This window comes from Molothrus ater, chromosome 6 (assembly GCF_012460135.2).
Source record: "Molothrus ater isolate BHLD 08-10-18 breed brown headed cowbird chromosome 6, BPBGC_Mater_1.1, whole genome shotgun sequence".
Taxonomy (NCBI): domain Eukaryota; kingdom Metazoa; phylum Chordata; class Aves; order Passeriformes; family Icteridae; genus Molothrus; species Molothrus ater.
The window spans coordinates 34131760-34155379 of NC_050483.2; the positions used below are offsets into that span (position 1 = coordinate 34131760).

At 34.3% G+C, this 23620-nt stretch overlaps 1 protein-coding gene across 3 annotated transcripts in view; it reads right to left on the reverse strand.

Annotated features, from left to right (window-relative positions):
* Nucleotides 1-23620, reverse strand: part of NOVA1 (NOVA alternative splicing regulator 1) — a 138931-nt gene that overhangs the window by 28601 nt on the left and 86710 nt on the right. For all 3 annotated transcript variants that reach the window (XM_036384938.2, XM_036384937.2, XM_054515318.1), the window contains one exon: nucleotides 7253-7419. In XM_036384938.2, coding sequence (XP_036240831.1) covers nucleotides 7253-7419 — 167 coding nt within the window. The remainder of the gene's footprint in view (nucleotides 1-7252; nucleotides 7420-23620) is intronic.

Sequence of the window (23620 nt, forward strand, 5' to 3'; positions counted from 1 at the left end):
TTAAGCATAATACAGTCTCGATTGCTTTGCAGAAACTTTTCAGCAAAATTGCTCCTTAAATTAGAAAGTTGGACAGAGCCCAATATTCTGACTTATTACGCAGCATAGAATGCTTTAAAATTGGCAAATCTTTTGCATTAGGCAAGCACTCAAATTTAGTAGTTAGGTTTCTGACAACGAGATGTATAAACAGGTTAGAAATTGTAAGATGAATTTACATTACAAATTTCAATTTTTGAATCTGCTACTTCCATATGGCAATTGAGGATTTCCTGAAATTGCAGGTTGACTACTGATGTTATAGAAAAAAAAGTTAGAATTTCTACTACACACCACTTCTAAAACTTGCAGAGTGTTTTTTAAGATGTTTCTTGAATAGTATAATCTAAGCCATGATGAAATTAAAGTTCTCTGTTTTCTTTAACACTATTACCTTTCCTAGTACTTACTGATACAATAATGAGTTACAGGTTACGGTTACGGTATTTTTGTACTGACTTTACCCTTCTAGAACATGCATTTGAGAAAACAGATTTTAAATATTTAAAAAGGAGCCTAATTTTAGAAATAAAATTCTGTTTTAATCACATTTGAGGTGTAGCATCTTCAGAAAGTCCAAGAAAATACTACTACTTTGTGCCCAAGCACTGACTATACTGTGAGAGACTTCTCTCAGGGAGCACAATACACTAAAGGGTGTGCAGAAATATGGTCAAATCATCACACTTCCATTCTTGATATTTTTTGATTAATATAGTTAAGATATAGCCGCACCATGGCAATATAGATTACATACAGTCCATCTGCAATGGTGTTTCAAAAGGTCTCTGAGTCCTCTTTTGATTACTATGACACCCTTATATACATTTTTACACTACAGAAATTTCAATACTTACACCATGGGTAATAAATATTAAAACTGTACTGAGACAATTAACTCAGTACTTACTAGTATATTTATATATTTAGGACTAGAAAGAGAAGGCAGAAAATATTAATTGAAACAGGGTTACAGACATGAAAGCATAGAAAGAACATAATTTCAATGTGAAGGTGACTGTATTTACAGTTTCCCATTTTCTAGTTTCTCACTACAAAGCTTGCCAAACAAAGGAGATCTTGGTAACAACATTACCTGCAATAAATAACTATTAAGACTAACCTAATACTGAGTTTCAGTCCTGCATATATTAATATTGGTGTTTTTAATCACTGAAATTACTGTGATAAAACTAATTTGCTTAAGTCAATATTTTGATGCACTTTAGGAAAAGTTTAAGACCTTCTGCAGTTGAAATGAGAAACAGAGAGAACTGTGAGGCCCCACTGCACAACCTACTGACTTACTAGACTTTCAACACTATCAGAGATAAAAGACTGCTGCTTTGCTAAACAGAGTCTTCTTCACATCTGCTGTGATCTCTTTTAATCTGTAACTCTGCCAAAAGATTCTTATCTTGGAGATTACTATATAAATATATAACACATTTCAAAAAATATAATTTGGATAAAGAAATAATCAAGGATTAGTAATTTGCTTACAATTCAGACTGTAAAAAGGCCACTTTGATGACTTCAGTGACCTTTTTTTTTCCTACCTTTTCATTTCTGTAAAGAACGAATAAAATAAATTTTGATTATATTTCAGTCTCTGCATTTGGTTTTGCTTTTGAGTGGAAGAAGAGACAGGGCATAGGGAAATTCAAAAAGACTAAGAGGTAACTCATCTGTATTTATGAACTCTTGGGAACCTGACTTTGAGAAAGGAAATAAGTATGGTTAAGTATGATCGTGAAGAAAGATTATCTCATGTTTTGTCAAAGACAAGAAGGGATAAGAAGATTGAAGAAAACCACCAGGCTCCATCTGGATCACCAGAGCAACTCTGGATGAAAGGAATAATTTAGAATTACTATTACAGTAAAAGGCACAAAAAATAATGAGGACGTCCTCATTCATCAAAACTTATCACAGTAACATAGAACTACTACAAGATCTGGTGCTGTAACATGAGAGATCCTATAACATACAGGTTTAAAAAGCAATCTTGAAGAGAAGGTTACCTCTTCATTCTGGGATACTTTGGGATACAGAAAGATACACCAAAACTGCAAAGCCACCAGAAGGTATGAGAGAACTTAAAAATTTTCTGAAGAACCAAAACACTACTGAAAATTTATGTGAAGTTGAATGCTGCTGTTCATCCCTCAACAAAATATTCTATTCTCATTCCACTTTTGAAGCACAGAAGACTTAATAAACAGCTACAAACTTGACTGCATTCATAGACGAAGTTTTGCATAAATATTGAGATTGTATCCAACACTGCTGAAATAAAACACAAAATAAAACTAGCGATCTGCCAGCAGAATTGAGCAGATGAGGGACAGGATAAAGTATACATATTTTTATGGAATACTAAACTTTTGCCATTGGATTCAACATACAGAACTAAATAGCTTTTTTTAGTTCTTGCAACTTGTGAAGACCTCTGCATATCTTACTATACATTGCAGAATGATAACTGGTGTGATTTTTCACCTCTGTTCATAAGTGAAAAATGTTCATGAGAAGTTTTTAACTAGATGAAAAGACACTGTGATCTATGAAGCTACTTATTTTTTGTTTAAAAGAAAACTTTAATTTTCTCATTCCACAGTTTAGTAGGATTTACTAGGTGACAGACTTTTTTCTTCAACAGATGATAAAGAAAAGAAGGGTTCTCAGAAAGGATAGGCTTTTTAAGCAACCAATGGAAGTTTCTTCAGATAGGAAGAATCTGAGCATGTTGGTGGATTAAGAACTGAATACAATCCAGCAATGTGCACATGCAGGCCAGAGAGCAAACTGCACCCTAGGCTCCTCTAGAAGAAGTGTGTCTATGAGGATGAGAAGTGATTCTGTCCCTCTGCTCTAGTGAGACCCTACCTGCAGTGCTGCATCTACCTCTGGGACTCGCAAGATAGGAGAAACATATGGATCTGCTGGAGAAGATCCACAATAGGTCCACTTGTGACTAGATGCACCTCTCCTATGAAGATAGGCTGAGAGAATTGGCATTGTTTATTCTAGAGACAGGAAAACTTCTTGGAGACCGTAGAGCAGATTTTCATCACTTAAAGGGGGCCCATAGGAAAGATTGGGACAGACTTCTTATCAGGTAGAGTAGTGACTGGACAAGGGATGAGGTTTTCAAACTGGAACAGGTAGATCTAGATTAGATATTAGGGGGAAGCCTTACTGTGATGGTGGTGAGGCACTAGAAGAGGTTGACCAGATAATCTGCAGATGATCCATACTTGGAACTGTTCAAAGCCAGGCTGGATAAGGCAACCTGGTCTAGTATTCCTGGCAAAGGGGCTGGATCTAGATGATCTTTAATTTGCCTTCCAACTAAAACCATTCCATGATTCTATGAAGTCTACTGGGCCTTTATAGTCTGAAGAACTCATAATCCAAACCACCAACCCTCTCCTCCATTTAAGCCAATATTTTTAGCTGTGTATTCTTAAACTCAGGTTCTATATAGGCATTTGAAAGAAATTTTTTTATTTAAAAATCATTACGTTTTCTTTTTTGTTGTTGATCAACATTTCTGCTCTAAAAGCAGTTGTTTTCAAGAGAGGAACATGAAATTACAGATCTGAGTTCAGCCAATAACTTTTGTAGATTTTGAATAAAATAACTGGGACCATGATTAATAAACAGGAGTCTAACTCATGAAACATTAATTATCTATTGAAAAAGCTGAAGTGAAACTGGTTCCAGTGAAAGCTTTAATTGGAAATTCTATATCTGAAAGTTTATTTGTACATTAAAGTTTTCTTCCTTGATTTACGAGGAGGAAATTCTAATTCTTTTCTATGTTTTAAAAGACCTAAACATTTCATAGAATCTAAGAATCATTCAGGTAGGAAGGGATCTCAGAAGGCCAAACAGTGCAAAGTCTTGCTTAAAACACAGATATCTTTAAGATAGGTCCTCTTTCCTTCCATAAAATGCACAGTTCAGCAATGGCCATCTCTGTTTCATGTGCTTCCTGGACAGGGCTGCTACATCTGCTACCTACTACAACTGAAAGCTGGAAGAAAAATTCAACTAGCCTACAAAAAAGTTGTAATAATTTATGAAGTAGGTGATAAAACCAATTTAAGCAGCCTTTTCCATTGTTCATAAGATTTGCTATTAATTTAGAGGTGAAATTCAAAGCTTTGGATGCTGATTACAAAGACTAAACAGCTCAGGCTCATGATGTCTTATGAAAATGTGTTTTTGTTCCTGTGAGTTACGATATGGTTTGAAAGAGTTTGTACGACACTATTATAGAGAGAAAAAGGAGGCTAAATGCTCATAGCAGTTTCTGGAAAGAAAAAGGGCACAGGAACCAGTTGGTTGTTGTTTAATGATACTTACAGAAATAGCAGATGGCTGACATCCATGGAGATTGTCTATGTTGTGTAGATATAGAAGATACAAACATTTGTCAATTAAATATCTAACAGAGCTACTTGGAAGAGAGAACTCCCTGGTATCTACTGATAAGTCCAAAGGATTAGGAGAGACAAAAAAACAAGCTGGAGAAGGCTCAGAAGGAAGCACATAGATTTGCTTTCAAATCTTCTGCAGCTGAAAAAGCTGAAGTTAAAGGGGCAGAAGGTTCAGATAATGATTTCCATTAGCAAGGAGAGATGCCAGGCCAGAGTCAGCCCTTCTGTGTCCCCTTCCTTTCCAGAGACAGAAAGTGCTGAAGTTCAAGTAGCCAGTAAAGGTCTTACCTACTGTCTTTCTTCATTGAATCTATAACCAGAAATTTTCTTTCTTGGCTCCTTTCCCTGGGGTGAATGTTGATAAAGCAGCCCAAGACAGAGAATTACAACAGAGAAATGAGGGCTGCATGCTCATACAGATATGAGTGGCTTTGCAAGACTTCAACTACTGGAATCTTTATTCACGGGGAGATAACTACATCTTCTTTTTGACTGAAACATTTTCAGAGTTCCTAAATGAAAGTAGATCAACTTTAAATTTTCTTCAATCTGCAATGTAATACTTTGTGTGCCAGTGTTCTTGGGTAACATTCCAAGACTAGAAGAACCATGTAAAATTTTGCATAAAGGAAGAAATTACAAAGAATAAAGCTTATTTAAAAAAATCAAAATTACTAGTATTAAAATTTTACTAATAATTTTAATTGAATTGTCTTATTTATACTCTCAAGAAAATAAGAACGCTGGAGTGCTAAATCACGGTAACCTGTTATAAAATATTATTCACTTAAATTTTTAATCAAGGTATTATATCTTTCATTAAGGTACAGTATACTCTGACACTGAAGGACAGATTAATTCACTCCAAATTCTACCTAAGAACTAAGCTAACAATTTCATCTCTTGGCAAAAATAATGGATTTTAGGTTTGAGTCAATTTTAGATTGAGTCAATATTTATAGCGCAATAATTTATCATGAACAGATATTGCTTCATTAAAAGAGAATTTAAGCAATTCATTGTAGTTAAAATTGCTTAACATATGCACATGCATATCCCCAAATATTTGATGTTATATTATGCACCTGTATGTATACAAGTATTATGTTTATATTTTAAGATGCAAAGCTAGTATACATTGTACTTTAGTCTGTCTTAGCTTCATTAGTAGTGACTGCATTCACTAATCCATCCCTCCAGAATTTAAGTGAACTTAAAATTTCAAACCAACAAACCCCAAACTAAACAAATTTTCAAAAAAGAGGAAAAAGATTTAAAAAGAAAAAAAAACCAGCAAAAACTAAACAAACAACCAAACCAACCAACCAATCAAAAAACAAGCCCCCAAAATAAAAGAAAAACAACTTCAACAACTTTGCAAATACATTTTCTGAAGAAATAGTGTGGACAACAGGATATATCATCTTCAGACACAAGAGAGTAATTATTTAGGCATTTCACTAAAGAGCTCTGTTCTCTAGTTTCTCAGGATCTTACTGACTTACCTAAAAAACTAGCTTCATTTAATTTCAAAATTGGAAAACCACTTTTTATTGTAATAGAAAACACTCATTTCTCACTGGATTAAGAAATATTGGCATAAAAGCCAATATTTTATCAGCAGAAAAGTCACTCAAAATATAGATCAATTTCAGATCTTTATCTTTCAGGCATAATCATTTTCATGTCTAGTAATTGAGAAACTAATCTTATAAAATTGGGGGCTTTCTTTTTAGTATTTTATTATCAATTATCTAGAGTAATTTGTATGCAAAATTATTGCATACAGAAAAAAAAAAGGAGTTGTAAGTATTAGAAATCATATAAATTGTTTATGCACAGTTTCATCCATCCAAAGCAGTCTGTTGCAAACTCATCCTGCTCAAAAACATCTTTATATAAGTATTTTGTGTAAGTCACTGTATACAAAGTAAAATAATTGCACACAGTTGCCAAATTATAGGAAATTGAACCTTACTAGCATAGAAGGACAAAACAATCTTTTCCCACATAGGATACATGAGACACTAAAATCTTTCCTCTACAGGATAGAGAGATAAGAAAAAAATTTAGTAATAACTTAAATCCTGTATGATGCATATTTCCCATTCTCCTTACAGAGCAAATTTTTGAAAATTAAAATTTTTATTGAAAATCAAAGAATAAAGAACTAGGGCAAGAATAGCTTGCAAATAGTTTTTGCAGTACCAAAGATTTTGAATGAAGCCAGTAAAAAATAGGCAAAAAGACGCCCAAAAATAACATAAAATGAAATTGTAAAAAACTTCCCAAGTAAATTATCCTTAGGTTTTCAAGTTCTTACAGGCAAGATTTTAAATTATCTTATTTAGGGTCTAAAAAAAAGTTAACTTTTTTCTTTTATTTATATACATAAATGAAAAGAACATTCAGTTAATCTGTGATTTTTAGTAACATTTTAAGATTTACAGAAGGTTCACCATTTAAGATTAAAATTCAGCAATCTTTAACTAAGACCTAGAGGTCTATTATCACCTTGTACAGTAAAGAAAAGTTTATGAAAAAAACACATTAGAGCATGGCGTTGGAATTTATAAAATACTGTCTAAAAGAACTGCTGAGAAACATGGAACATGTAAGTACAAGGAAAAAAAGAGTACCAGCAAGTTAATAAAATCTAAAATAACATTTTCTTAAAGAACATGTTATGTTTACCCCTTCCAGCACTAAAGCTTTAAGACTTCTAAGGAGCTGCTGTGACTCTCTATTCCCAAGCAAAAACTCACTTGTTTGATGCGGTCTGGATTAACAGTGGTCTGAGGCTGTAGGATGCTGACAGGCTCTGTCTTGGCCACATTCTGAGGCATTTCTCGAATCTTCTCTGCAATGAAGCCATGAACTGCATTTAGTGCTTCCACTGTTCCCTGGATCAGACACACCCGCTCCGTAGTACCTGCAAATACCAAAAGTCATCTGAATGCTGAGGATTCTTCAAGGTCCCACAAACTGCTTCAGTTAGGGCACAAAGATGGCACTCAAAGGCATGCTGCAAAACCAATGAACAATACCTCCCTAAAAGAACAAATGACAGGTTTCTGAAAGATAACATACTGATGAGGTGAAGGCATTGTAAACAGCTATTGGTATAGATCCCACAATAACTAACTTTCCAAATCAGCCTGGATAACATCAGTCAGAATACTCATAACCTGCTTCCAAAATGAAATTGTTCTGTTTGTGCTACAGAAAATCAACACCAGTTCTTATCTATTGATTTCTTATTTAAAAAAATCTCCAAGATGGCTGAAGATGGATGCAGAACTGTTGAAAAATAGTTCCTTGATTTTTTTTTTTTTGTGAGGAGACTGGTTTTAGATGATTTGATATGACTAAACAAATATAAAACCTTCCAGTACCCATCTGAAGGGTAAGAGTATAACACTTCACTGAAACAATCCATGTTCTGTATTCAACATATCAAACCACTTAAATAGGTTCCAGAAAATCAGTCTTGACTTGAAAAACAGGATCTGACAGGAGTTAGGAAAAAACTCCTCAAACCCCTCAAAACGAACTTAAAAAGGAATATTGTAGTTTCCAATTTCATTCTACAGGAATACCAACATAAGACAACCTACACACTCAAGTAAAACTGCCTTAGAATTTCACATAATCCATACTTTCAAAAACATATTGTTTACACTTCCAATATACACAATTTTTTTATATTCATCACCTCACCTGTTGTTTTCAAATATCAGTAGAACAGTTCTATTAACAGAAGACAATTATAAAATAAACTATCAAAATATTGGTGTATTCCTAAAAATATAGTAGTACCTTAGTACTGATTGTGTTGCAAAGATAAGCCAGATATATCTATATCTATAAGCCATACCTCTATTCAATGTCAGTACATATTTTGCTTCAAGACTATGGAGAACGGGAGCAAAATAACAAATCTGAGCCATAGAATTAGCACAAAAATAAATAAAATAATATTTTTCACTTATATATTCCTAGTAAATACTATTGATATAAGGTCACAAATTAATCTTTTCTCACATAAAATTCATTCACTCTACATAAGAATGAAATGGCAATGTAATGATGTGGCAAATACCAACAAGTTTGCAACAATTTCTGAAATTCACTACATGTTGGTTGGCCTCATTTCCACTGTGCAACCTGCAGGGACTCACATAGGTTAATGTACCAGAGTGGTAAGCAACCTTCTCCATAGAATTCCCTTCCATTCAATTTTATATTTATATAAAACATAAAATTTTATCACCTTTTATCATCTTAAGATATGCTCCTTACAAGAATGCAACATAGACTTTAACAGAGAACAGTACAGTAACCTTCGGAATTTCCAAGAAAAAAATTAGGTTTTATTAGTTTATACTCTTCACCTACTTCTATCTCTAATATTAAATATTTTATTACTTAAAGAAGAAGAAGCACACTAAGAGCCTTGCCTGCTCTTAAGATAACTTATTCACATATACTTAAAATCTGATTTTTATGTTAAGTATCAGGCAATACTGAAATTCAACACTGGTAGAAGCACTACAGCAAAAAAGACAGAATAAGAAACGTGCTTTTTTTTTTTTTGTCTATCAAAATATGTTATCTAAAAATAATTAAAATTAGAATTAAAACCTGTCAACCAATATGTCCAAATATGTCAGATTATTAATCCTTAACATAGAATTAGAATGTTTACACTCTTAACTGCAAGTTATAAAAGTCTCCCAATCAAACGCATATTTCTCAAGAGGAAGCTTTTACAAATATTTTTGTGACCTCTTACAGCATCTTTTCAACAAACCAGCTTCAAAATACAGCTAATTTTCTTTTCCAAATGCTTTCTCAGAAAAGGGAGTTTGCCACGAGTGAAAGTCACCACAGCAAATGAAACTTGGTTCCTAGACAAAGCTTTCTTGATGCCCTTTTGCTTTTTCCTACTTGGCTCCCTCCCCTTCTGCAAACACCGCCTGTGGTTTCTGTGTAAAGCAATCCAGCTCCAAGGAAATGCTCCGGGGAGTCTTTACAAGGGAGTATTAATTGTCTCCTAAACGATGCGATGCGAGGTGGGCTGATCAATGCAGCTAATGCAAGTGTTCTTCCCTGCCTCTGCAGACAACACAGGCAAACAAGCCCCAGATCGGGTTCCGGGCCAGCCACAGCTCATCCCGAGAGCGCTCAACAGGGACGGCTCCTGTCAAAACACCTGCACGGAAAACAGCCCGTGCCAAACAGCGATTTCGGTACACTTGACGCTAAGCGACTAAAGGGTGTTTTGCAATCTGTGCTATTTCAGAAGGTGCTGCATAATAAAAATATGCTGTATGTAATACCTCAGACCAAGCATGCTACATTTCAGTACGTATGAACTAGAATGTAGTAGCAGAAATCGCTGTTCCATGAAAAAATAAAACTGTGCAACAACACATCTCACGCAGAGTTAACGTTTGAAATTGTATATTTGCTTTAATAGTCACATGCACAAAAAAATTTAAAAGTTATAAAATGTGGAGGAATTGTATACCTATACAGTTTTGAATTGTATTAATCTTTTTAAAGCAATGTTGTCATATTCCTTCAAACTGTAATAGCTTCTCAGTCAGATACTAAAGTAAAATGATTTGTAAGAATTATGCAAAAGAAAAACTGACAGCTACATGACCAACCTGTATAGCAAAAATAAACCTACAAATCACTAACACTGGTGAAATTTCTGTCATTTTAAGAACTTTTAGGCTCTCTAGTGTATGAATTAAAGTGCCAGATTGCTTATAATTTTCAGCTAACAGTTTTATCCAATCCTTTTTTCACATTTCTGTGAACAAAAGCTCAGCCATCCGTATGTAAAATTTTTTTCATATGATTTTCAAAATATGTATTTAAAAGGCAGACCTAATTTTTGAAATAGCTGACAAAGAAAATCTAACTACCAATCTCACTGCCCTTACTTATGTTCTGTAAGCATAAACAACATAAAATTATTCTCTTTTAAAAAATTATTTACAACTCAATTAGGTGCTAGGGTCATGTATTGACACTGCCTTTTATATATGAAGATACAAAACACATACAAGAGAGGAATAATTCTGACAAAGATAATAGCTAAATGTAGAATAGGTGATCATCACCCCTGTACATTAAATAAACCCACAAAAAATGTTTTTATGCATGTCCAATAATAACAAAGCCCTTCATAGAAATTTGCATGTAGCTATGAATCGGAAAAAAAAAAGAAATCTAAAAACATGCTGCTGGTGTTTCTACAATCTTTTGTTTTGGTTTTTTTTTTCCCCTAAGGGGGAAAAAAGTGCAAGTGCAGTGTCATTTCTTTCCCCTCATATTAGAATCCAAATTCAATTTGCATGTGTGGGTTTTAACTTTTTCTTTTCAAATAAGAGGCAGAATACTAATCGCACAAAAATACCTTTGCCTGTACACTCACCAAAAAAAATTGTAATGTAAAACCATCAGAGTAAAAAGGAAACCTTAATCTGGTTTTTTAATTTTTTTTTTTGTTTAGTTTTGAGGGAGGCATTTTTGGGTCCTTTTTTTTACATGGCATTATATAGACTATTTCTTTTTTTCTCTACAGTTCCATAGGAGAGGGAAAAGTGAAATCATTAGCAGGCATCACACAATTTACAGGAAACTAGACAAAAGACTCTTTTGATATCTAATAAATTAGGACTAAAACGTAAACAGGCTTGCAATAACTTTAAGAACTCATTTTTCCTCCTACCTCAGGTAACTATCTAAAATTTTATTTCTGGCAAATATCCTTGGACGCCACACTAATTTTTTCAAGAACTTCCAAACAACAGACCATGATTTTTCTCAGAGAATGCTATTTATTTATTGGACAACTGATACAGCTTTTAAAGCAACCATTAGAATAAATGGCAGGAGATGCAACAGGATAAATGATCCTGATGCTTTTGATGTTTGCATTTCTGTACTTAACTGGCACACATCTATACATGGTTGCCATTAAAATTTAAAATGCTTACTTAAAGACTGATTCAATGTGTAGGAGTTCATCTGTTCACAGAAATGCTCACTAAATGTTAAATGTGCTTCTGTATCTTTGGAAAATAAGAAGCATTTCTCAGCTGAAATGTTTTGGGGAATGCATGGTACCTTTCAGAAATCTCTGGCATTTATATGACTCTATAAACTTTACATTGGGCTTTTACGTCAATCTTAAAGAGAATTTGAAAACCTAAAAAGCACAATGCAATAGCAGCCCAGGGTAATCCCAATATATCCACTAATTAAATCTCCTTGTACTTTTCCAGTGTACCATGCCAATTTCTCTGATACTAAAAGTGAGAACCTGTGAGAGAAGCTGAAGCTAAAACCTCAACTAAGTGAAAGCTGCACTACAGTCTCTCATCTGCTCATTTACATTAAACTTTTTGTTTGACAACTCCCAGTACAGCACTCTACTAAACCCAATGTCCCATACATGCATTCTTGTGACCCATGATCAGCTGGCTGTTAAAGTAGGATTCTATAGAACACCACACAGACTGATTCAGCCAAAAACTGATCTTGCAAACCCCTGGGGAAATAGGACTGTGCTTGGACACTATTGCCAAGCAAACTAAAAATTGTCAGTAACTTGCTTAACATGAAGTTCTGATAAAACTCTTGAACTCTTCCACTGCACATCTGCATAAATCCTAGGAAAATGAAAGTCATAAAATAAAAATGTTTTTTCAATTCAAATGTGTTAGAAGTATCTTACAGGGTCTTCAACATAATGCATAAAAAACCCCTTTGTCATATAAATGACAAAATGTAGTCTTAAATGCAACACATAAGATATGTGTTGTGTTTCTGTAACACTTCACAGATAAGTGAAATGCTACAGAAAGATCAACTGGACAGTTTTGTCCTTTAGTTCCTATCTCTCTCCTTTTTACCTTGCTTCTTGACAGAGAATTAATTGGTCTTAACACAGAATCTGTACCCATATTCCTCACTGACAGAAAGGTGTCTCTCAAAGCAAAGCCTGATGATCCCAGACCTCCCAAAATGAAAGGGGAAACAAGGGCTGGTTGAAATTCTAGGACATTGATGCTCTTGTTTTCATCCAGACAAAATAACGTTGGAGCTGCTTGCTTAGGACACTCACACAAATAAGGGTGCATTCACTGGAAGCTCAACTCAGGTTAATAACACATCTTTTAGATATGACATCTGGACAGCCATGCACATATGTGTGCACATACCTATTCATACCCACATACATACCAATTTCTTTCACTGTGATTGAATAGGTGACAGCTTTCACTAGAACTCAAATATTGAAATAGATCAAGTCTAAAAATTCTGCAAAACTTATGAAATGTATGATTCCTCAGAATTATACGAAAACAAGTTTACAATCTGTTGTGATTTGGACACAAGACTGAATTCCATGAATCCAGGTTTAACGTAGTCATGACTAAAGAAACAGATTATTCCCATATGAGAGAGAAAGCACGGAAATTAAAAAAACTGAAACCTCATCATTATTAAAGGTTTAGAAAAGATGATAAGTCATCTTACAAAGCAAACAATCCATTGAATATAAATTGTTGTTGTGTATCAGCTACAGCTTTGATGATGATCTCCCAGAAACTTAGTTACATAAAGACAGATGAAGGATTATTATTAGTACTATACTGTCATTTGTAAGACAGGATTGCAACTACTTCTCCTTGTTTAAGAGTTATTAATAAAAAATAAAGATTCCACTGCAAAAGGTAGTAAATGTCTCCAAAACCAAAGGAAAGGGCCAGTTTCTTTTTCTCTTTTCTTTCTATGGTTTTATGTAGGACTGTTACTTAGATGAGAAACACTCACAGAGAAAGTATGTGTACAAATTAATGCCCAAATGGCTGCAATGAAAGCGAACATACTCTACCTACACTTTGGGAAAGCATGGTTCTGGACAACAAAAGCACTGGAAACAGAAAAAGCCCTCAAACCATGGAAAGAAGCACTATACTTTAATAATTTTTTTGGTGGGAATTTTTGTCTTAATATATTATTTGTAAAATTATCTATAACAAATGAACTACTGTTTAATCAAACAAAACCCACCTGAATCCGTCATAACATTTACATAGGGAAAAATGGGAACATAAAACATAGAATTTAAACAAAATAGAAAATAAATTGATTAATCATTGCTATTTACATGTTCTCCTTAAAAAAAAAAAAAATCACATGAGTTTTGATGAGCCCCAGATTGCATGGTACTCTCTGCTAACAAAAAGAAATCTGCTTCAATTTTTCTTAACAGTGGTAACATACTTGATGGACTTCAATATACTTCTGATTTTTTTCAAAAGGAAATGGGCTCACCATTGTCATACTTTCTAATAATGGAATGTAAGCATTTGATTATTCATGTATTTTTTAGATTATCAGGGCCTGGAATATTGCACAGAGTTGCCATTTTTTCCCTATGAGTAACCATCTAAATAAGTAAACATTTATTAAAAATCCAGTAGTGAAATTTGGTGAAAATGTGAAAGTTAATGATAAGTAAATCTTTCAAACTCATTAAAACCAAGCACACGCAATATTACCAGAAGACCATATCTCCTGGAGAAAAGAAAATAACTGACCTTATTTTTAGAAGGGGACCAAAGAATAGAAAGAAAATAAATACCATATCTTTTTCAACATATCTGAAATGAATTTTTTTATTAACAAAAGAGTGTGAGACTATTTTTTCCTGCAAAGTAATGTTCACTTCACAATTGCTGCTTTTATACTATGTTATAGCAATATGAACCTTTGTTCATAATGCCTCCTACATGACAATTACCAACCAAAGGGGAAAACCCACTCATTTAAACAGTAAGATATGTACTCTGAGAAATTGTAGGAACTGATACATTTTATAATTTAGAGTAGTAACAGCTGAAATCACCAAGGAGCTTTTCTCCTTAGAAATATTTCTCAAGTTCCATAGTTTAGAAGCCTGTGAAAGGCTTTGGAAAATCCTTCTGGATAAGCTGAGCTGCTCAAGAAATCAAATCACATAATACAATCATTGACATTTATTTGTTTAGAGGAAGCAAATACCAAACTTCAGGTAAATGAGCCATACTCAAACTTTAGATTAGAAATTCTATTAAAATATTTGTGACTGCATGTATATTTTTTCCCATATATTGCAGGTAAACACTGACAGCAATCAGGGGAACATGATTTTTCAAGAGTATGCTTATTACTAACGAATGCTTTTTAAATTAAGTCATGATCCTGCAAGAAATCACCTTTATCTATAGCATTCAAGGCAAACATTAGAGGCATAATTCCAGGTAGGAATAAAATGTAAAGAAACATGTTATAGCAATTAATTCTAATAGTCATTAGAAGTATTCTGCAGAGTAGTCCAGAAATATGAGGAGAGAGACAAGGATACACACACCTTTTGCTTTCAGATTAAGAGTGTTCTGTCAAAACCAGGATGAGCTCCTGTTGTGAAGCAGTCATTATAGCATTATAGCACTGTATACATCCAGAATAGGCCCAAATAAACACAAACCACATTCTTTTTGTACCTACCTCCTTTTTTCATCCCTAAGTGCTAGTCTAATCCATGCTCTGCTCATAATAGATCTTATGTGCTGTATTTTTAATTAAATCCATAGCTCCCCAGCAGCAGACTCTAGTTCAGAGTTCATATGGTAAGAAGAGTTTCTGATTACTACTCAAACATTGTCTATGTCACACTTATCTTTCCTTGTCTTCCCAGCTCCTTCCTGATCACCAAACTGTAACCCTTCTATATCATATCCTGCTGATTTTTCTATGAATGGCATTAATCTCCCATAAATTTAGATTTCCAGAATTTATGCCCTTAACCAACGTAGCTGGTTAAGAAAGACAGATGTCCATGAACATCCAGTGCATCCCATCTACTTTTAGATGGAATCATCCCAAAAAGATAAGAAGTTCTCACACTTAATTAGAGAAGAAACTTTAAGTATTAGTTTAGACAAGATGGAGAGCTCCTCAAAGGCTCACTACATACACACATAGCACAACACTGTTTTCCTATTTATACAACATAAATAGGAATTATTCTTCTTACTAAAGTGATAATAATTAATATAGCAGCATTAAAAACATTTCCTGGATGTAGGAATAAAGCATTATGTAAAATGATTTTGGTGTTGTAAGAGGTAAGTTAAAGTTTAATAAAGGGATTTTTTCCTCAAAAAACAATGTCACACTCATTTCTGCCCACCAGAAGATTTATATAAATTTATAAATATTTTGTCATTTCATATGTCTACAATAAAAACGAGTAAAAAATGTTATGTAGGCAGAACTGTTTCTAAATAGGACTCTTTCACAACTTTTTGCACTGGATGACAGTTGCTCTTTTTCTATTTTTATAGCTACACATTCTTTTTTCCTAAGCACTCAAAAATTCCTGCTTCACAGGTATTTGCTGAACTATTTTCATTCTTGTACAAAATTACTTTCAAAATAGCCAAGGTAGATATAATAGCCCTGGGAAGTTCAGTACCAATGAGAATCAGATGAAGTGAACAAAAGATCTCCTGCCAGTACTGATTGAGCCAGACAGGAGCCTTTTTTAAAGGCCAGTCATTTTGTGAGTATTTTCAACTATTCAAAAGAATAATGTAATAATTTAATGTGTACACAAATGGTACAAGATTACAATGTGTTTATTATTTTTATTATTGGATTTGAAGGAAGGAATCTGCATCTCAAAGGACTCCAAGGCATAAGAGTTTTTCCACAGCTGCTTTTCAAGAATCATCTCATGGGCTGGAATTTCTAATTAATCTGAGTAAGTTACTGGTGCTCAGATACTCCTCCATGAACCTGCTGTGCAGTAACACAAGGAAAATGTTACAGATTTAAGAACCTCACTGATTCTTCTCCTCAATAGGCAACAAAAGACAAGTTCATCTCTAAAAATCAGACTCTCTACAGATACAAATACATGTGAAATGGTCTCCTTTCTCTATTTGCCTGAGAGCTCATTTTTATAGGATAGAAGCAGATTTAAAAATGAGGAACGTGAACTTCAAGAATGGTACCTAGTCTGTGCCAACCACTTGCATGAATTCTGTACCAAGAATGGCCCTTCTCTCAACAATTTTTAAGTCTATTCCCTTGTCTAACACTAAACCAGGGATGCTCAGAAAGCCTCTCTAAGTCAGCAGCAGAGGAGCACTGCAGGTACCCGTGCTGGGGATGGGGAGGAGGGAGGGTGCAGTCACCATCCCTCTGCTCTTCCCTTTTCCTGCAGCCACAGAACTTATTACAAGAAAGAAGTTGAGGCTCAGTAATTCTGCTGAGGGAAGAAACAAATACACTCTTCCAAACGTCCCATACCACCTGGAACTACAGGATTTAGAGCCTTTGGGATGGGACTCCTGCAGCAGGATCACATTGGCCAGCAAGAGCTGGATTATTAAAGAGCATTTATTCTCACAAAAACTTATGATCTCTTATCCCTAGAAATAACAGCATCAGAGTAGGTGGGAGCACTCTGATATGCTTCTTTAATATTATTGTGACAAACTCAGATGGCATCATTTATTCAAATAAAGTACAATTTTTCACATTCATTAGCAAGCCAATGAATGGCAGTAATGTATGTTAAGCTGAACAAGGGTGTGAAAATTCCATAAAGCATTTATGTGTCTGAGGGACCTAACAACCCTTTGCCTATTCTTTTTTTCCTTACCCCAAAATTACCTGCCACCTATAAAGATAATTACTTTTTGTTGCCCTCAAATCTTAATTACTTGTGGAGTCTTTCAGATCTTCATTATTACTAGCCATGCTCACACATCTCTTTTGGGGAAAAAAAAAATAAGGTGTCTTGTGGAGAGAAGACCTAGAAAATGTTAATCTGTGGAAAAGGTGCAGCATTGATGGCTTAGTATTGGAATGTAATTTAAATGCTAACAATGTGCATTTTCAAGAATGCATTTCAAGTGTCCGGAAACAGAGAAAACTAGTTAAATTTTCACAATATGAAAAGTGTTATTTGAAAATAAATGGAATGGGAAGATTAATTTTAAAACTGGTATATCCAAAGCACTGGCAGTTGAAGATGCTTAATGACTCTTAACCAACACTACTTAACACAAAAGGAGCTGTCTAAATTGTCTAACAGAAGAACTGACTGGAAACAGCAAAAGTTGAGGAAAAGGCAGGAGGAGAACTGGCACAAATCAAACAAATTACAAAGGCAAAATGCTAACCAGTCAGTCATACATTTTGACCCAAATACACACAAAATAAATATATCCCAAAATAAACACAGCTCAACTTTTGAAATTAAAGAAGTTTTAGTCAGAAGAATGATTGCATATAAGCATATCCATGCCTGATGCCCTTCTTAAAACAGGTCTTTGAAATATGCCTAGCATATGTTTCTGGGTGCAAATACATAGGACATTAGAAATTGCTCTCTCAAGTGAAACAATTATATGAACAACTATAAATGAAAAGTAGTGTACTCCTTCAAGGCAAAAGCCTAGCACAAAGCATTTATTCTAGTCTAGAAATAAAAAAGTTGCAGTAAGTAGTTTCTAATCACAAACAGAAACAAAAATAAACAAAGTAAAAACCATCTACTGATATCTTGTAATTTTTGAGATGGTATTTCACAGCTACACACAGCAATATTCTTTTCTGAAACTTTAATTTGTGCCTACTCAGAACAAGGCACAGACCGAGAAAAGCTTTAGTAATAACAACATATCCTCTTTTTTACCAGCATGGAGAATTATCCTAATGCTGTTATTGACCAAGCGTATCAGAATTATGTCAGGCTTTAAAATCTGCCTGGTTTTCTCCAAATCTAATTCTAGATTTCTCTCCTTGAAACTAATAAACCAGCCCGAAATAGAAATGAAATTCCTATTCATTCTGAAATCTTTTTTAGCACTAAAAACAAACCACGGAGTATTGTAAAATATGTACAATAGCTTAATGAGGGACTAAGACATCCTGAAATGGGGGAAAACCCAAATTCAGTAGAATCCTTATTCTTTGATCATTCATGAGATATTTTTTTATGTCAAGGAAATTGTTTTTGCCCATTTGAAAAAGAATTTACCAGCCTAATTAGATTTTTTTAATCTTCTCTCAAACCATTTAATCCATGGATTGATTATTCCTGCATGATACAAAATGCAGTTTGAAATTTTCTTTTTCTCATAGGAAAAAGTAAGGTCAGAATCACAACAAAAATAGCATCCAAAAATCCAAGTAATTTCATGAAGCTGGAATTAATGAAGACTATTCCCCTACAGATTTGCATTTTTCTAAGGTAGGAAGATGCAGTCTCTGACAGAAGCTTTTCCCAAAGTTGTTTGGGGACAGCAAATACAGGCATAAAGGAATGCCCTCCTTTAGCAGAGGATTTCATAGCATCATTCTCCAATCCAAAGATGTTTATCTTTTAAATGGACGTAAGAATTTTTTTATCTGAGAAAAGATCGTCTCTTTGTCAAATGCTGATCATGTTTATAAAGGGTTCAATATTGTTTCACAAAAACAACAGGCAAGGTAACACTGAGACTGATCAAACAAATCAAGTGTCTTGTTCCAAATTGTCCTAATCATCATTCAGAAGCAATAATATATGCATATATTAATTAAAAATCAAAATTCAACTATTACACATTTGTCTATTTAGCCCTTTTGTAGGTTTTTGACAAACTAGGATTGGGACATTCTGAACTTTTCCTTTCAACAAAGTTGGTAAACCTTCCTTACATTCACAAATGGTGCCCTTAGAAATATATTTATAAAATGAAAAACTAAGTTCCTTAAATGAACTCTTGCAACTCTAATTCCTCCTGAGTACTGAGCAATATATATACTGGGTCAAGTGTAGAAAATGGTTATTTACTTCTACTGAATTTGCATTTCCTGCTCAGAACACATGGTGGAATTTTTTATGTGCCATGATACTTATATTTTGATACCAAGATCATTCTGAATTGTATTCATGACACTTATACTCAAGTAGGAAAAATTATGAGGTCATAATACTTTGAATTATTCCCAGCTTTTTGTATCACTCTTAAGAAAACATATTACAGACTATGGGTTCTAGATATGGCCAAATTATTGAAACAATAGGAAAAAAGGTAGCAAATAATAACTGAGGTACTTATGCATGACAAAGGAAAGAAAAAATATTTAATAGATCAATAAAAAATTGAACAAGAAAGAGGAAAAAAACTCCTTAAACAATAGCTGCTATTTTAGATTGAATAATGAAATTATGAGATATGCAGATGACATTAAATGTAAGTTTTCAAATACAAGATAAGCAAAAAAATATACCACAAGACCGTTGATTACAATGAACCCAGTAATTTAGACCTTTTTAATTTCTACACCATTTTTTACTGCAGCATTTGGTGTAATGCTGTATTTGGTTTGCCTTAGTAATCATAAATATTACATGCATTGTGCTCAGTTTTAGAACATGAGCCTTTCTATATTTGTATATTTCTTGTTAACGTGCTATGGAATTCAAAACCTATGGGACTTTGGGACCTTAATTTAAGCCTGTGGCAATGAAGATGCAGCTGTTCATTTATAAGCAATCATCACAGATACAGAAGTTTGAAGATTAAATTTGAAAAGCCACTTTCCCAAACTTTTAAAATTATTAAATTATAACAGAATCAGTGCTTTTTTTCTGAGAATTATTTTTACTCGTTAAGTTTTCTCCAAGTTTAAAATCATTACAGAGCATTCCACCTGAGCTTGCACCATGTTAGAATTGCAGATTAAGTATCAGTATTTGATTATTATTGTAATGTTTCCTTCTCACATACATAATTATAATATATCATCAACCATGACCCACTCAAGAGTCTTTTGAAATTGGCATTAAAAATTTTATTCTACATTCACCCAGGTGCAATTCAACACTGCTGGCACAATTTATTTAAATGAAACTTCACCTATCATTGAATCAAATAATTATAAAGTAGTGTTACTTATTGGTTTTGTAGAAAAGCCCTAAATAAATAAAGCTATAAACAAAGCAGATGACTTTATCAAGATATGGAATCTACATATCTGTTGAAATCTACAGATAACATATTAAAGGGTCAAAATTTATTAAAGGTCTGGGGAATCTCTTTTACAGGGAAAGGCTGAGGGAGCTGAGCCTCTTCAACCTTGAGAAGAGGTGAGTGAGAGGGGACCTCATCAATGTGTCAAAGTATCTGAAGGGAGGGTGTCAGACAATGGATCCAGGCTCTTCTTGGTGGCGATAAGTAATTGGACCAGAGGTAATAGGAAGAAACATGCACAGAAAATTCCACCTGAATGTGAGGAAGAACTTTACTGTGAGGGTGACTGAGCACTGGAACAGATTGTCCAGAGAGGTTGTGGAGGCTCCCTCACTGGAGACATTCAAGGGCCATCTGGATGCAATCCTGTGCCATGTGCCCCAGGATGACCCCTTGCGGTCTCTTCCAACCTGCCTTGTTCTGTGCTTCTGTGAAATGTATTTTGTTTTCACTGACATGACAGGACAGCTGTGTACCTGTGCTACAAGTTACTTTTTCAAATAGGATACTCTGTTTTATAGGATTAGGAGAGTAATCCAGGGTGCAAAGGGCTGATCATGATGGAGTCTAGAAACTGTCTGAATTAGTGCCAAAGTTAAATTCCTGTGGCTAAAGTCCAAAGTTCTGCTGTATTAGGGGGCAACACCGTAGAAAGCTTTGCAAGTAAGCTCTCAGAGAGAGCATGGTCAAGATTATCAGTAGATATTAATGAAAGTAGTGTTTTCAGATGGTTGATAGAAATGGTATCATATTACCATGGCTCTCTTTCTTGATAGTAACAGGAAGTCTCTTTAGTTGTGTGGCAGCAGTATTGTTTAACCTCTCCTTAATGTTTTGTCCTGAGTACAGCCTGAGAAAGAAAGTTTCTTCTCCAATGGATACTATAAGGTTCAACAATATATTAGTCCTTAACAAATGAACAAAAACTGTAAGACAAGAAACTTATTTTCCTCTTTCATTCCTCCTCCTTTATCCCATGAATTTTTTTCTCTTCATTAAAAAAAAAAAAATCAGAAGGCAGATTTCCTAAAGCAAGACAGGCCTCCCAAAAGACAATCACCCAGGTTTTTTGATTTTCCTACAAAGAGGTAGCTCTAGCTTCCTTTCCCTACAGATCTAGCCACTGACAAGAAACTCTGCAGCAAAAATCCTCAAGGAAATGCAAGTAAAAATTACAAAGTTTTCCAAGCAGGCAGGCTCCTTTCAAATGCAGTTTCACCTTTTCCTTTCAGACACACAGGGGACTTCCTTCAGTAGCACCAGACAGACATAAAATTCAAATTAATGTGCAAACACCAGAAAGGAGTGTGGTATATGCTGTTGGTTAAGAAAAATGGTACCATAAGAGTGCAACATCTAAAGCCACTTGACTTGGGTTGCTATAGATGCCACAAACTCAAGTAGGTGAGAATTTGTGAATTAGAGTAGGGTAGGATTTTCTATTCTTTGTATGCTTCTCAGATCTCTCCTTTTTCTGCAAAAGCTCTCTGCAGTGATGGACAAAATCAGAGAGAAATACAACTGGAAAGATACCTATTTTTTGGTACATTTATTTACATAGATGAGCAAGCACCAGGAAAACTGCTTTCTCACTATTAGTTAAGTAAAATACAGGCAGCAAAAAAGATACAAAAGTATTAAGAAAGCATTAGGAGCTGGATGCCTAAGAATGTATTTCTTAATTTGTTATATACCAACCTCTAGAACATACATTTCAAAATACAGTTAATTAAAGATTATGAACCTCCCAACATTTTAGCAAGACACACTATTTTTTTATTACTTGGAGGTAGGTATTGCTCCCATTATTGAAGACCGTTTTGTATGGTATGTATTCAAAAGAAATCTAAGCTTAAAATTGATGGTTCAACTTTGTCTTTTCCTGATGTATATCTAGAACCATGTAGTTATAAATTCTGAAAAAAAAATATCCATTTTATTAATGTTAACATAAAAAACTTCAACCATCACAATGCAAGTCAGTTTGCTTCAGAGTTCTCTCATTGATGGCGATTTTATTTTCCCAAATCAATTTTATCACTTTGTCCTATTAGAAGTGCATTTCTTTCTAAGTTGACTCTAAATCAAATATCTGAAAGGAAACCCCATCAAGATAATTCCCTGATGCAGGCACTACAAAGTGGTTATAGTGGTAGCATGTAAATGACTACAGTGCTGATGCTCATTCCAGAAATTGTCAAACATCACCTGACCTCTGTCAGAGTGAAGAACTTGGTAAGAAATTGCAACATGCAGAAATTTCATGTGCTAGTGGTAATTAGAGGTCATTGCCCCCAACCAGGAATTTGAACCCTGCTCAACCATCTAATGCAGATCTACCTACCAATGCAAGTCATGAAAAGCTCCTAGAAATGTGCATCTCAAGTCTCCAAAGTGACAACCAATCAGAAAGGGATCAAAAAAGCTCTTCCTCTGCTCTCTGGGTCTTTATATGAAAATGGAAATGTAGCTTGAAATAATCAAGGCTTTTCCATCCATTACCCAATAATATCTTCTAAGGCAGTTGCTATTCAAGTGATTAAGTTTTAAGTTGTGGCATGTCTGAACAAGCCATGATAAAAAAAAGGCAGCCTGCAGGAAATCCAGAAGGACAAACCTCCAGAATTTAAAAATTATCACCCATGAGACCAGCTTTCCCTTTGGGAAAAGTTCAGTATCTTTTTCACATACAAGACAGAGATATTTCACAAAAAAATCCACTGTATTTTAATTATTTTAAGCTGGAATATCCACAGACATCACTAGCACCTAAGACAGCAAGGATTCAGAACAAATATTTTGCTTACAGTATCTCTTACAGTATGCAAGGTAACAGTAACTTTTCTAATCAACACTACAGTATCTCATCTAACAGATCACCTGAAGGATATAGAAAAGTAGAGTGAATTACAGTTTGCTGAAAATCCACCACAAAGGATTCCAACAGTTTATTTGGTTTGGGCTTTTTTTTTTTTTTTTCCAGTATCAGAAAAAGAACACTATATTCTTTAGATCTTGGAGGTTTAC